This window comes from Schistocerca piceifrons, chromosome 1, assembly GCF_021461385.2.
Source record: "Schistocerca piceifrons isolate TAMUIC-IGC-003096 chromosome 1, iqSchPice1.1, whole genome shotgun sequence".
Classification (NCBI taxonomy): domain Eukaryota; kingdom Metazoa; phylum Arthropoda; class Insecta; order Orthoptera; family Acrididae; genus Schistocerca; species Schistocerca piceifrons.
Window position 1 is genome coordinate 482,276,369 of NC_060138.1, and position 15,905 is coordinate 482,292,273.

General features: G+C 40.8%; 1 protein-coding gene across 2 annotated transcripts in view; it reads left to right on the forward strand.

Annotated features, from left to right (window-relative positions):
- Positions 1–249: 249 nt before the first annotated feature.
- Positions 250–15,905, forward strand: part of LOC124795143 (protein kintoun) — a 97,733-nt gene continuing 82,077 nt past the window's right edge. The window contains exon 1 of one of the 2 annotated variants that reach the window (XM_047259034.1): positions 250–2,187. In XM_047259034.1, the coding sequence (XP_047114990.1) occupies positions 511–2,187 (1,677 nt within the window). In that variant the 5' untranslated portion in view covers positions 250–510. The remainder of the gene's footprint in view (positions 2,188–15,905) is intronic. The other variant, XM_047259025.1, reaches the window with a different exon arrangement.

The following is a 15,905-nucleotide window of genomic DNA, read 5'->3' on the forward strand; positions in this document are numbered from 1 at the left end:
TTGACATTTCTAAAAATGCCTTGAGAATATTGCTTTTAATTCACCAAAATATTTTATGACGAAACTTGTTTTATGTTTACTGCTTTAATTTTCTTTAATTAAACGTACGTTTAGGCATATCCACTGAAATTGTATGGTATAACGATAATCAAACATTGGCTCTTCACATTTACTGGTAGGATCTGAAAGTCTTTTTCAGCTACCATTATGATCTATTCATCTATTGCGTACGCACCATTCGCACATAAATGCAGAATTGCAGATGTTCTCGCGAAGACGCGATGTCGCCCGTCTTTTGTTGCCGGCTCTTAACAACATAAATATTTTTTGTTGTTAATGACAGGACCCTTTTAAAAAACTCAGTGTTAAAGTTACACTTGACATTTGCTGCAACTTTATTTTAAGTTAAAGGCGCTGTTGGCAAGTGTTACAGTGGTGAGGTTCCAGGTCAAGCTTTGCAAGTTCCCACGTAAACATTTCTAGAAGTGCAGTTGAGCCAGTTATTGAACTATGGCAGTCAGCGGTAGCGGGTCTCAGTGGGACGATTTTGAAATTACGAAAGATGAGGTGAGGAACATCACGGAAGCGCTAAAGAAAGAAGAATTTCGAAAATTATTGGTTGATTATATTGAAGAAGTAAATGATCCAGAAAATCGTAAGAAGTACCAAGAGGAAATTACGATCCTAGAGAAGGAAAGAGGTTACGACGTAGATTTTATAAATCCGGAGCCTGGGTATGTTATTAAGACTAGTGTGGATGGTACGAAGAAGGCATTTATAAACGTGTGTAAAAGTGAGAAGATCCAAAAGCCAACATCATCTCGTGCATCAAAATCCGGTACGAAAGGCGTGAATTGGTCACTTCCGTACTCACAAGTTCATCCAAGAGATGATTTAGATAAGTCGGGCAAAAGATGTTTGGTGTACGACGTTGTTTTTCATCCGGATACTCATGACTTGGCAAATAAAAGCAAACAGTTCAGGAACATGTTGAACGAAACAGCGTTGGACGCAGTTGAAAGTAACTTCGATGTTAAACTAGACAGGAAAAATCTGAGGTTTCCAAAATTGAAGTACAAAGGGGCGGTCTCGAATTCTATTTTGCGGAAAAAGTCAGAAAACCCTCCAGAAAACGTTATTGATGATCATTTACGAAATATAAATTATCCTTATGCAGTACCTGATGTGAATGCGAAACCAAGAGAGAGTGCTAAGAGAGATACAAATTGCTCCACAGGAGCAAAACAGGACGATGACAGAACTCCATATACGACACCAACATATCTAATTAAACATCGGAACCCCGTTGACATGCAGGAATTCATAAATGACAAATCGGCGAAGATTAATGCAGCTATTCCAAAGGAATTGGTCATTGAGATAGACTTACCATTGCTGAGTTCAACATCAGATGTAGTGTTAGATGTCACGGAAGAATCACTTTCGCTTCTGAGCGAAAAGCATGCAAAATATAAATTGGAGCTGAAGTTGCCTTACAAAGTATATGAAGACTCAGGGAATGCAAAATTTGATAAGGACCAAAGAAAACTTATCATCACCTTGCCTGTTAGACGCTTGACAGAAAAGCGTGTGGTAGATATTTGCCGTGAGGACAGTGGGGTGGAAAGCGACACAAGTTACCAGACTCCAGAATTCAGTAGTGGTGATGATGATGGTGCTGAAAGTGAGAGTCAGAAGAGTGAAGAAAACTTTCCACTGGAAGAAGCAGAATTGGTCACAGATAAATGTGTTGAAAATAACAGGACTAACATGTTGTGTGTGAAATCCTTCCTTGACCCTGATAAACATTACTTACTACCCACTTTCACATGCAATGTGTTTGAAGATGTAATAGCATTTACCTTGCATGTAAAAAATGTGGATCCTTCGTCAGTTGTTCACTGTTCCCTGGAAAATGATTGTGGTGTTGCAGTAAAATTTATGTCAATTGGCTCAGGCCATTTTCCTGTGTACTATGCATTCTGTGTCAAGTTTCCAAATGGAGCTGGTGTCGGGGAGAATAATGTAAACATTGAAACTTGGGACAACAATGTTGTGATGCAAATGCAATTGGTGGCATGTGATCATATGCCAGCAGAATATTTTGCTGGACCTGATGAAGACAGTCTTTTGAAGCATGATATCCCGGATGTTGTGGCAGTAGCAAGTAGTTTGGGAAAATTAAGGGTGAGTTATATTTTTTGATATACTGTTGAAGAACATTAAAGTTTTGTCATGTCATTGAGTTGTGACAGTCATAATACCCATGTGACAGCAACACTGACTTTTTCTTTTGCTTCTTTTGTGCTAGCTTGTTTTAGTGTGGAAGTAAGTATGTGTTTACCATACTGTATTTTAGAATAAGTCTCATTTATGTACCAGCATTAAAAGTGTAATATTGTCAGTATTACACATATTCACTTCAAAGCATTCCACCATGTTTTCTTCCAGTGTTGTTCAGATTTGAAGTCTTCCTCTTCATTTACCATTGATTCAGACTTCAGCAGTGTCCCTTGAACCACTGATGTTTCATTCAGTGAATTGTAGTAGGCCAAGCACTTAGGCTCTTGTGGAGAAGAGACAGACTTTCATTTTCAAATTTCAGTGGCTGTGGCTCGAGTTATGTATGGCACACACCTCTGCTATCAACTTTTCATAGTTTATAGACATAGACCTAATATGCAACAAATTACTTAAAGATTGATCTATTATCTAATACAAATTTTCTGAATTTTCCTTCAAATTTTAGCTTTCATAATGAAAAATTTGTTAAATATGTCACAAATGGAGACATTGGGCTATGTATTACTGACCAATCTGTCCCCACAATGTTATTTTGTGTTCACATTCCTTGACTTACCAATTCAATGCAAAATTTTCATTCTCCAATCTGACATAGACATTGGGCAACACACTGTATGTATATTTGTTTTGTCACTAAAACTGCCTTTTATTGCTGCACTATAATTTATTTCTCCCAGTCGAATTTCACCTTTGTTTACTTTAAGGCATCTTCAGTGGGATAGTTTGTTCACTATGTTGAACAGTGTGAAGAACAAGTTCAGAATATAAAAATGTGCATATGTTTCGGAAATGAAGTGGTAATGTGACCTCCAGACCAGATGAGAAGAAATTCAGATACCAACAAACTATCCCACTGAATATGCCTTAGTGATATATATAATAGAGGGAAACATTCCACGTGGGAAAAAATATATCTGAAAACAAAGATTCTGTAACTTACCAAACAAAAGCGTTGGTACGTTCATAGAAACAATAACAAACAAACACACACACACACACACACACACACACACAAATTTCGAGGTTTCGCGACCTAAGGTTGCTTCATCAGGAAAGAGGGAATGGCGAAAGGATGTGGGTTTTAAGTGAGAGGGTAAGGAGTCATTCCAATCCCGGGAGCGGAAAGACTTACCTTGGGGGGACAAAGGGACAGGTATACACTCGCGCGCGCGCCTACACACACACACACACACACACACACACACACACATCTGCGTGCGAGTGTATACCTGTCCCTTTTTCCCCCCAAAGTAAGTCTTTCCGCTCCCGGGATTGGAATGACTCCTTACACCCTCCCTTAAAGCCCACATCCTTTCGTCATTCCCTCTCCTTCCCTCTTTCCTGATGAAGCAACCTTGGGCCGCAAAAGCTCGAAATTTGTGTGTGTGTGTGTGTGTGTGTGTGTGTGTGTGTGTTTGTTATTGTTTCTATGACCGTACCAACACTTTCATTTGGTAAGTTACAGAATCTTTGTTATATATAAAAAATAATGTATAATATAATAATATAATAAATATAATGATATCATAAATATATATAAATAATATAATATAATATATAAATAATATAATAAAAAATATATAACATTCCACGTGGGAAAAATATATCTAAAAACAAAGATTCTGTAACTTATCAAACAAAAGCGCTGGCATGTTGGTAGACACACAAACAAACACAAACATACACACAAAATTCAAGCTTTCGCAACCAACGGTTGCTTCATCAGGAAAGAGGAAAGGAGAGGGAAAGACGAAAGGATGTGGGTTTTAAGGGAGAGGGTAAGGAGTCATTCCAATCCCGGGAGTGGAAAGACTTACCTTAGGGGGAAAAAAGGAGAGGTATGCGCGCGCGCACACACACACACACACACACACACACACACACACACACACACACATTTCTGAAAACAACTTGATTTGACAAAACACTAGAATTTATGATCAAAGATTGTTAATGTCAGGCAGTTTCTCAGCGATCATCACTATAGTTGCAAGATGCATCTTCATTCTTGATAATCTAACCCGTACGTAAATGGTGGTAAATAAATAATTTTTGTGTGAGCTGTATGCTGTATGGATGTTTTTAACACAGAAAAACCTTGGGATAATCATTTTATGACAACTGTAGGATGGGAATAAGTGTATTTGGCTCCCCAGCATTGTATACAGAGTTTTGCTAAATGATATTTCAGATTTAGAGTTTAGAATTGTGCACACTTTGTATTATATAGTTAAAAAATAAGAGGACTGCAGCAAAGAGCTTTAAATAGCTGACTTAATCACAAGGAAAGAAGTGGAAACTGAAATTTAAAAATGTATTAGGAGTTCATGTTGTTTGTTTGTCCTGCAAATTCTTACTAATGTTGTGTAAGTTGACAATGCACCATTTTTAAACTATGGAAACTTGGTGCCCACACTCTGTGGGATTGCCGTGTTGCTGTTAGTCGGTTGACGGGCAGCACTTTGGTTGTCGGTTCACACGTACAATCTTCCCTCACCCTGTCACTGCCCCAACGTGATACACACGTGTGTCGAATAGGTCTTGCAGTTTGTCTCCACCTCACGTTGGAGGCATTCACATGTAAGCTTTGCTTCGGAGCACACACACGTCACCTGCGATTTAGTCATAAAGTAAGCATGGTGGCACATCATTTGTTTGAAGAACAACAAGATATGGTTTTTGTTTGTGGACTAGCTGACGGTAATGCGTATGAAGCTCGAGGGTTGTATGAGGGATGGTACCCAGCAAGATGCTACCCACACCAGCAAGCATTTACAGCAATTCACCAGCGACTTGGTGAAACAGGCTCGTTAGCAGGATATCATGGTGATGCAGGAAGACCTCGAACATGATGGGATGCTGCATTTGAAGAAACTGGTCTTGAGCACTTCGAGGAAGCACCTGCGACAAGTACTTGAACAGTTGGACATGACATGGGGATCACTCATTGGTTAGTCTGGAAGGTTTTGAGGGATGACAGCCTGCATGCATTTAGTTTCCACCCTGTTCAGGACCTAATTCCTGTGGCGGACTGTGAACACAGGCTAGAATTTTGCCTGTGGTTTCTGCAACATGTTGCATGAGATCCCAACGTCCCTGACATTGTGTTGTTTATCGATGAGCTCACCTTCCATCGGGATGGCCTTTACAACACTCGACATGTTTATTACTGGGAAAGGGGAAATCCTCATGTCACGTACGTCCACAGACCCCAGGAATGATTTTCGCTCAGCATTTAGGCAGGCATTGTGGGTAACCGTCTGATTGTGCTGGTCCGTATACCTCCTCAACTTACTGAGGCAAATTACCTTCACTTTCTGCAAGAAACTCTACCTGGCCTGCTGGAAGATGTTCCCCTGGACATACGGCTACACATGTGGTTGCAGCATGATGGGGCGCCTGCACATAACAGTCGTGCTGTGTGCGGATATTTAAATGAACTCTTTGACGGCCAGGTAATTGGCAGAGATGCTCATAGGACATGGCCCCCGCGACCACCAGACCTCACGCCACTGGACTTTTTCATGTGGGGATTCTTCAGGGTTCTAGTTCACCTACCTGTATGCGAACTACCTAGAAACAAAGAGGAATTAATGGATTGCATTCAGTGTGCCGCCAATCCAATCAGGGCAATGCCAGCAGATTTTGAAAGAGTTCAGCACAACACCGTTTGGTGTTACCAAGCTTGGTTTGCGTCAGAGGGTCACCAGTTCGAGCACCTGCTTTAAGTAAACAATGTCTTAGCTACAAAAAGAGCCCATTTCAGGGCTGACAGTTTGTGAAAGACTTTCTGTACGCGAACTAACAGCTGTTGATGGGTTTTTTCCCGGTAAGTCTTATCATGAAACTACAATGGATGTGTCGGGACCCTGGCGGATTCGCCCCCCATAGTGGAAGGCGGGCACGCTACCAATAGAACTTGTGGGCTGCCTTGGATAAATCACAATCTCCGGCAGGCAAAGAATTCGCGGTCATGCATTGTCCAGAGCATCTGACAACAGGGCAATCCCTTGGCTAACAGTAGCATGTTGCGCCAAGATTTTGTAGTTTAAAAAGTATGCGTTGTCAACCTACACAACATTATTAATTTTGGTTCCTATTGACATCAGCTATCCAGGATTAAAATTCTGTGACACAATGTAGGGGTGGAGGCAGTAAAGTGCTGCCTGTGGGAGCAAGCAGGAATGTGGTGGGAACAGGGTTGGGCAGCAGGTGCATTCGGAAGAGTGGATGGTGGGGAATGGGGAGGGCAGCAGAAAACGAGAGAAGTAGAGGGGGGGGGAAAAGGAGACTGTCAATGTGTTTGGTGGAGGGAACATTCTCCTCATGACTCAGTACAACCCAGGATTGGAGCAATTGAATAATATTCTCCACCAGGGTTTCGTCTACCTCTTGTCGTGCCCTGAAATGAGGAATATCCTGCCCACTATCCTTCCCACCACTCCCACAGGGGTATTCTGTTGCCCACCAGACCTACACAGTATCCTCATCCATCACTACTCCACTCCTGCTCTCAACCCCTTGCCTGATGTCTCATATCCTTGTAATAAACCTAGATGGAAGAACAGTCTGACCTATACTCCAGTCCGGTCACAAGCATCACCTATCCAGTTAATGGCAGGTCTACGTGTGAAAGCAGTCATGTGATCTACAAACAAAGCTGTAACCACTGCACTGTGTTCTACATGGGCATGACAATCAACAAGCTGCTTTTCCACATGGATGGCCACTGACAAACTGTGGCCTAGAGACAGCTGGATCGCTCAGTTGCTGAGCATGCTGACCAACACAAATATCTACACTTCAGAGACTGCTTCACAGCCTGCACCATCTGGATCCTTCCTACCAGCATCGGCTTTACTGAGTTGTGCAGTCCTGTAATCCCTCTGGCCTCAGCATTTGTTAGTCCGTGTCCTTCACCCAGCTGTTTCCTTCCCTGCACCCCCTCCAGCACTATACAGCCTTCTGTTTCACCAACACAGCTGCAGCGTCCTCTTCCCCTTCTCTACTTCTCTCCTTTTCTGCCCATCCCTCCCTCCATCTTCCATCTAACCTCCTGCACCTAGCTGCACAACCTTGTCTCCACCACATCCCTGCATGTTCCCACAAGCAGGACTTTAATGTCCGCCACCCCTCTGCTGGTGTTCCTCTCCCTATTCTAGCCTCCTCCTTACCCCCACCACCCAGACTGCTTCTCCCATCATGTGCTGTTGCTCGCAGTACCGCCTTTTGCCCGAGAGCTCACATGTTTAGCAGTCTTTTTGTTGTGCCTGTGTGCAGTACATCATCACCTTTATTATAAGGTTAGTAGATAATGAGATCAGCATCTAAATATATAGACACTAGTATACTAGAATCATTGTCCCTTCTTCCTATACTGCTCTCAGATGGTATGCACTGAGTAAGATTGACAACACACCACTGCACAAGCTTGAACTTATGCAGTTTTACTATTGTGATCATTATGCATCATGTATGTGTGAAGCAGTCATATCATCAAGGGGAAAAAGGAATGCTAGACACACAAACTGTGAGATTTGCCAAATGTTTCTCCCGTTACTGATTATGCCTCATAGTTAAGAACATCGTATTGAGCTCTGCTAGCTAGAAAGTTTTTAATAGAATAACGCAACTGTCTAATATATGATTTAGTGGAACTTTCTTGAAGGTTTTCTGCAAATCGAGAAATATGGCATCAATGTAAGCTCTTCTGATTTCTGGATGTCACAAACAAATCTGGCTTTCAATGTTTAATAGCTATGGAAACCATGTTGATTGTGAAAGAGGTGTTGAGTCTCCAGGAAAATGATCGTACTTGAATACAAAATAAGTTCTGTAAATCTATAACCATTTTGACACCTGTCTTGCAACCTTGCTTACAGTTTTCACTAATCTGCACCTTTTTCCAGCCATGTAGCATGCTTTATTGTTCCAGCCATCTATGATAGGATAGTTCTGCCATATAGCCTATTTGATATGGAGTATACAACCAAGTTTTCTGTCGAATGACTTCATCTAGTTTTTAATTCTATGCTCATTTGTTTCTGCGTTTTTCATTCACAGAACTGTTCAGTGTTCGAAATTTAGAATTGTGTGGAGTTCTTCATTTGTGAATTAATTTCTGAAGAGAGAATTTACTATTTTGTTATTCATCTTTTTAAGTAAAAGACCCATTTCATGTTTCTTTCCCCCATTTCTTCAAAAAGTGTGTAATGTATTTTACTTGTTAAAGGTATAATTTCTATTTCAGATGGAAAACTGTTTTGAGTTTATAGATTATGTTATCTTTCTTTATATAGATTATGTGTTACATGGGAAATTGAGGGAATATAAAGGAAGTAATGTCCAGATTGTTCAGTACGCTTGCTGTTTTTTTTTTTTAACTTTTTAACACTGGTATTCACCTAATGTAAATGTATAACTTTTTTATGTAATTGGTTTATTGAGCCATTTCTTTATACTTTTCCAAGCCACAGTGCATTCTGTGCTTCATAAATGTCTTGAATGCAATCACTATTTTTTCACATCGAAATCTTCTTTTACTTCTTGTAAAAGCACTGTGATTTTTATCTTTCATTTTATCTCTAATGCTGTGAGAAGTGTGTTGCTATTTTAAAATGAAAATGTTGGCTCAGCTGCATTATTACGTCAGCTCCTATCTTCCAGTGCTGCGCAGGCGCATGTTGGCTTTTCTCTGAACCTCTGTTTGGCTATGGGTGGTGAGCTCTTGCCAGAATCTTTTTGGAACATAATACTTTTATTTTTTTCTTATAGATACAGAAAACTTTACACATCGTCTGTTAGATTACATGGATCTTAATATCGTAAATAATTTGGGAGTGTAGGAGACCACTCACCAAATATCAGAAATATTGAGTCATCAACAAGCACACAAAAGGAATGAAAACTTGCGAATTTCTGACACATGTCAACACACTCGCACAAACAAATCATGCCTACCTGTTTATGGGTCATCTAGAGCAAACCTCTCTAGCCTCCCAAAACCCCAAACCCCTTCTCAGGTTAACTGGTGATATCTTCATGATCTGGAGGATCCAGGTCCAAGACACACTATCCTCATTCTTCCACAACCTCAGTGCCTTCTCTCCCATCCACTTCACCTGGTCAGCCTCAGCCGAATGTGCCACCTTCCCAGATTTTGACCTCCACGTTTCTGATGGCTCTATCCATACCTCTTCTGAATCAAATCCAGTATCTGATTTTTGATAGCTGTTATCCCGTCCACACCAAATAATTGCTTCCATTTAGCCTGGCCATCCGTGGCTGACATCTCAGTGGTGAAAGAATTCTATTGCTCAGCATGCTGAAGGTTTCACAAAGGATATCACGGATGTACACTACCCTTCAAACCTAGTCCACAAACATATTTCCCATGCTATATCTTTACACACCTCAAATCCTCCCACCATCCCCATGAACCAGCTGCAAACAAGTGCTCCCCTTATCACCCAATATCATCCCAGTCCTTCTCCAGGCTTCAGATATCTTATCGTCATGTCTGGGACTGAGGAGCATCCTACCCACGATCCTTCTCACTCTTTCCTAATGTGTTATTCCATCATCCGTCCAACCTAAACAACATGCTGGTCCGTCCTTATGCCTTTCCCACTCCCAACCCCTTTTCATGTGCGTGCGACACCCCACTGCAAGACATGCCCACTTCAGCCACTCAACACACACTGCTTCAGTCGTGTCACAGGCTTGTCCTATCCTGTCAGAGGCAGGAACACTTGTGAAAGCAGTTGTGTCATATATGAACTCTGCTGCAATTTCTGAATGACATTTTACGTTGTCGTGATCACCAACCAGCTGTCCCTAGTGGTGGAACATGCTGCTGAGCGCAGTATGTTAGATTTCAATGGCTGCTCCACAACTTGTACCATTTGGATCCTACCCTGCAGCACCAACTTTTGTGAACAATGCAGATGGCAATGGTGTTATCCTTGCAACACATGCTTTTCTCCCTTAATCCTCCTGGTCTCAATCTCTGCTAACCCATTGCACCCATTGTGTCTACCCAGCAGTCACCCCTTCCTCTGTACTGTCACACCCTTCCAGTCCATGCCTTTACATCATTGTCATTGTGTTCTACACAATCTCATTGGTCCCTCTGCATTGGATTGCATCCCAGTCCTGTACACCTGCTGACTCTCCCTCTCCCATTCCTATCATACACACCTTTTACCTCCCTTTGAGGCACCAGGTACCACTGCCCAACCCCTCCTCCCACTTCCTACCTCTTTGTCCCTCTACCCACATCACCTGACACAACCACTCTTCTCTCTCCATCTGCCCATGCGCTGAACTGTAATCACATGTTTTCATTTCTTTTTGTGCATTTGTCAATGACTGAGTGCTTGTACTATTTGGTGTTGGTCTTCTGTACTCGTAAGTTATTTACATTCTGCCAGAACTTTCCTAACCACATGCATCTTAATATACATTCTTTCTTACAGAATTTCATTAATTTTAACTTGGCTCCTTTTGGAAACTGTCAGTGTGTTCATTCTGTGTTATCGATTATGTGTAATGAATTTTGTGAGCATATCCAATTTTCTCAAACTGATGTTAACATTGTCAGATCATTTTGGTTTTCCCTATATAACCATCAGTGATTTGTCTGTTGAGGCCATAGAGATAGTTGTGTAGTGGTATGTAATTGAGTTATATTGAGTGGCAGAGGTGCAGCAAGTTTTCTTCTTCTATGGTTATTTGTAACTGATATATGACTTTTATGTAGAACCTCCAGAAAATGTCTTACACTGACATATAATAGCATATTTCAATATAATTTAATGATACTTATTCACTGATATTTTTCAGTTTCACTAGCAAGTTTGGTAAATGACAAATTTTTTCTTCTTCCTTTTTTCTTTTTTTAAATATGTAAACAAATTTATTTCTCGATATAATCCACTGAGCTCAGTGCAGTTGGACCAGCAAAATCCATTTGTTAAAATACTTCTGTATCAAAATAGGATTATACAGTCAACCAGTTGCATAAAATTACATTGTGAAACAGCAATGGTCAGAATTTAGAACAGCTATGCTCAATCAAAAATAAAATACAATGTTCCAGTCTTTGCCACATGTGCCTAGCTAGCTTTTTTGCAATGTAGTTTTATGTTTTATCAAAATTTCATTCAGATGAAGACGCTTTTAGTAGGTGTCAAAACCTAGGTCAGTGTACCAAACAGTTATTTGCAACCAGTCGGCTGTATAATTGCATGTTGAAATTAGTAACTTCTGTGTCATATAAGTTACCTCAATATGCATATAAACAAAACTGAAACTGGTGTTAATGTTCAGATGTCCTCTTTCTGAGGTAATTAATACAAGAATCACTCACTGACTCACTCACTCACTGTCATGGCCAACTACATTGTACTGACACTGCAGCTCGACTGGGGTGCAGGTTGTGTCAGGTGGTGTGAGAACATGGATAAAGGAGGGGAAGGGAGAGCTGAACAGAGAGGCTCTTGACTGCTGATAGGAATTTGCCACCAATGCGATTGCACAGGTACAATCCAGCGAGTTGCAACTGGCACACAATAATGTGGAAGAATGGATTGTGAGGATGAAATAGAACGGAACAAAAGGAATAATTGATTTAAGTTGAAATATTTCATTTGGTGCAATTCTTGTTATGTAAATAAATGGAACTAATTGGGGGTCTACAGCGGAGAGAAGGGAGTGCAGTGTGTGTGTGAAGTTGGGAGCATGGGAACAGATGGGACATCACTGTGGAATGGGCTAGTGAAGTTTGAGGGCAGGAACATTGAGAGATTGAAGAACGTGCTGTAAGGACCATTACAGTTTTTGTAATTCAGAGACTATTGGCAGGGGATTCAGATAGCAAGTGTTGTGATGTAGCCGTCTAGAACCCCTCTCCTCTCCACCCACACTCTAAACATGCTCGTGTCTCAGATCCATACACACCCCTTTGCTTATGCTCCCAACTTCACCCTTCAGTCACTCTGCACTCATGTTCTCCTCTCCACAGTATCTCTCTTCATCTGTTTTATCTCCCTTCTCCCAGTCCAGTTCTCCACGTCATACATGAAATGTGTTCACAGTTTATGAATGAGGATCAGCTGCGTAATGGAATGACAACAATGAAAATTTGTGCCGGACCAGGACTTGAACCCAGCTTTCCCGCTTAGGCTGTGTGAGCATGACTCATGGCCAGACCCAAACTTCCATATGTTGTCAACCATTTGTCTACAACCTGTACTCGTACTTCCATAATGTATAGTCCCGTACAGGTGAGACATTTTACATCAAAGTCCATTGCCCATTGTCTGCAGATAAATACGATATTGCTGTGCCTGTGTTATTCCAAATTATGACGCGATGTTCCTTCAGACATGCATATATGTCCACAGGAACATTGCAGCATAATTTGGAAGAACATGGACACTGCAATATCATATGTCTCCATGTTACTGTGTGCCACATGTGACTCCCACTGCTTTCACCATTTTGTGCTCACTGATGCCACATTCATGTCCCATGCGTTTACTGCCTCTCTCCCCTAGCTGCCCAGGACTTTCTTTTATCATACAGGTAACATTTTTGTTTGAGGAAGAATCATTTCATCTAAAGCATTTGTTTTATGAAAAAGGTGGAATTTGTGTTTGAAGAGTTTCGTAAATCAAAATAGTGTGTTCAAGCATGGAATCTCATGTTTGGTTTTCTTAAGGCCTAGTGATTTGCGACAAGTAAACCAATCTTAATGGTATCGTGACTTTTTACTTCACACGCTTTACATAGTGATACTAACAGGCAGCTTATTTTTGTGGGAGGTGGCTTAGAGAAGTAGTTACATGATGGTGGTATCACCAGAGTATTGTGCATTTCTGGAATCATTGGCAATACTGCCACAACTTTTAACTAACTTAGCCTCCTGAGAAAACAGTATACCACATTGTGCATTTGCTTGTTTTTGTTTTATTATTGCCACAAGTCTTTTTATGCATTATTTTCTATTACCTTTAACGTCATATCACTGCTAGTATTTATTTAATTGCTTCATCCTAGTAAAAGATGTTGACTCTGCCATGCCTTTCCAGTGAATTTTTGTACAAATTCGTAAAATATAGTTCTGTATTGATCCATACAATCTGACTAATACTATTGTGATCTTAATTTGCCTCATATCTGCATGCTGCTTTGTCAGTAGAGCATTTGGTAAATTTAACCACATACATCATAGTATCTTAGAAGTTTATTCCTCATACCTGTATTTGGTTTGTTTAGCTTACTTTACACTAAAGTAATGTTTTACATGGCTTCCCATTGTGAGGCACTAAGGAATGTGAGCCACAGTGGAGCTGCACTAGTGTGCCCTGGATACGGACCTCATATTCAAGCTATAACTTCTAATCAGATGTATGGGGCTTTGAATATCCCAGCTAAACTTACCTTCATGACAAAGCACTCAAGGATGGAGAATAGTGTGTTACATATGGAGGGACAGTGGAGACACCTTCCCTAAAGATGGAAGAAGGAAATAAGTTTTTGGTGAATTTGAAGATCTGCTACCTATGAGGTTACATCCAAACAATTGGCATCATCTGAATTCAAACTGCTCAAAAAAGTTCTTCGCTATCTGCATATATCCGAATATGATTGGCTTCGATTTAAGAAATGCTGGTAATGAAAGAATAAGCCTAAAAAAGCCTTTGCTGTGAAATAAGTACTGGGTGAAATAAGTACTGTTGTGCGAGGTAAAATGTTTAGATCCTCCTTGGCACGCTGTCCATAAGGTGATAGTCATTTACTCAAGCTTTTCCCACTCTCCAACAGTAGCCCTCCTGATGTCACTGTATTAGGAGGGTTTTTGCTATGATGTTCTGATAGTTTCAACTGGGCCTAAGCTTGCTCGGTTCAGATCAAGTCAGCAGATAATATAGAAACTTCATTCAGTTGATTCCTGCCTCCTGAAGGATTGTGTTCACGAGGTGGGCATAATGTGCATGACTATAGCCACCCTAAAAGACAAGTCAAGAGTTAAAATGTTGGCTGTAGATCTGCACAGCCCTCAAATTATGCTTGATAATGTGAGGAATCCAGCATCCATGCGTGATACTGACAGAAAACGTGAATGACCCACATCCTCATTGAACATGTGAGACTACATGCCTGAGAGATGCACTAGTAATACGTAACTCCACACTTTTCTGCAATAATACCCAGGTATCATACAAATTGTGTACTAGCCAGTGAAGAGAACCTTTTATTATTTATCATATATTGAGGCCAAATTGATCATGTGGAGGTGGTTGTGTATGTTTTGGTCTAAGACAGACCTTCCAGTTGCCTCCAAAAAAGGATTTAGTGGAAACTTGCTGATATAATGTCAAATTATTCTGCGTGATGTAATCACTCCCCATGAGCAAATGTTTTCAATCGATGAGAGATCTGGAGAATGTGCTGGTCAGGGTAGCAATTGAATACCTTATGTATCATTTAGGTCAGGATAGCACAGGCAGCATGTGGTCTTGAATTATCTTGTTGAAAAACATCGTCATGGAGGCAATGATGCAGCCACTAGCCTTAACCTATCGGTAATGTAACGGGTGCTGTCGAAATTACTTGCTATGTTACTGCAGGTGATGGTGTTGCATATCCATCTGCACCACACACTCTCATGCCGTCTTAAGAATGTATAAAGTGTGTCACTTGTGAGGTTGAACCAGTCCATAGTTAAGATATTTATCAAGTTATACAGACAGTAAACCATCAAACAACTTTATCTGAATACAAAAGATTCTGGAACAAAATTGCTATGTAAGAAACAGTAACTACCTTTAAAAATGTCATTTGTTAATAATGTTAGGGATATACTTATGATGATGATGTCCACAAACAAGTTGTATGCTTAAAAAAAACACATTAATTTCATGATGACAACTTTATTTAAGAACAGTTCCTATGGTTAGCATCAGTAACTGAGTCAATAGTTGCCTTGTCTGAGGACGGAATTTCACTACGCCTGTCATGTGTTATTTGCTCAACATTATCTATTAGGTAAGAACCAACTGAGGGCAAGTACATGACCTTAAATTTCAGAGTAGCTCACTTAGTGAAAAAGGGTTCGATCGTGCTCAGTTGCTTTAAGACCTTACGTAAGTATGGTTCACTTATGAAGCACTTTAGTGAAACTAATCAAATCTGAAATAAATGAATATATATCATTAAAGGATAAACCTTAAGAAACAACCCTGTAGGATAATAATGTGGTCTGCAAACAGATGGGTTAATCTTTGAATATACACTCCTGGAAATGGAAAAAAGAACACATTGACACCGGTGTGTCAGACCCACCATACTTGCTCCAGACACTGCGAGAGGGCTGTACAAGCAATGATCACACGCACGGCACAGCGGACACACCAGGAACCGCGGTGTTGGCCGTCGAATGGCGCTAGCTGCGCAGCATTTGTGCACCGCCGCCGTCAGTGTCAGCCAGTTTGCCGTGGCATACGGAGCTCCATCGCAGTCTTTAACACTGGTAGCATGCCGCGACAGCGTGGACGTGAACCGTATGTGCAGTTGACGGACTTTGAGCGAGGGCG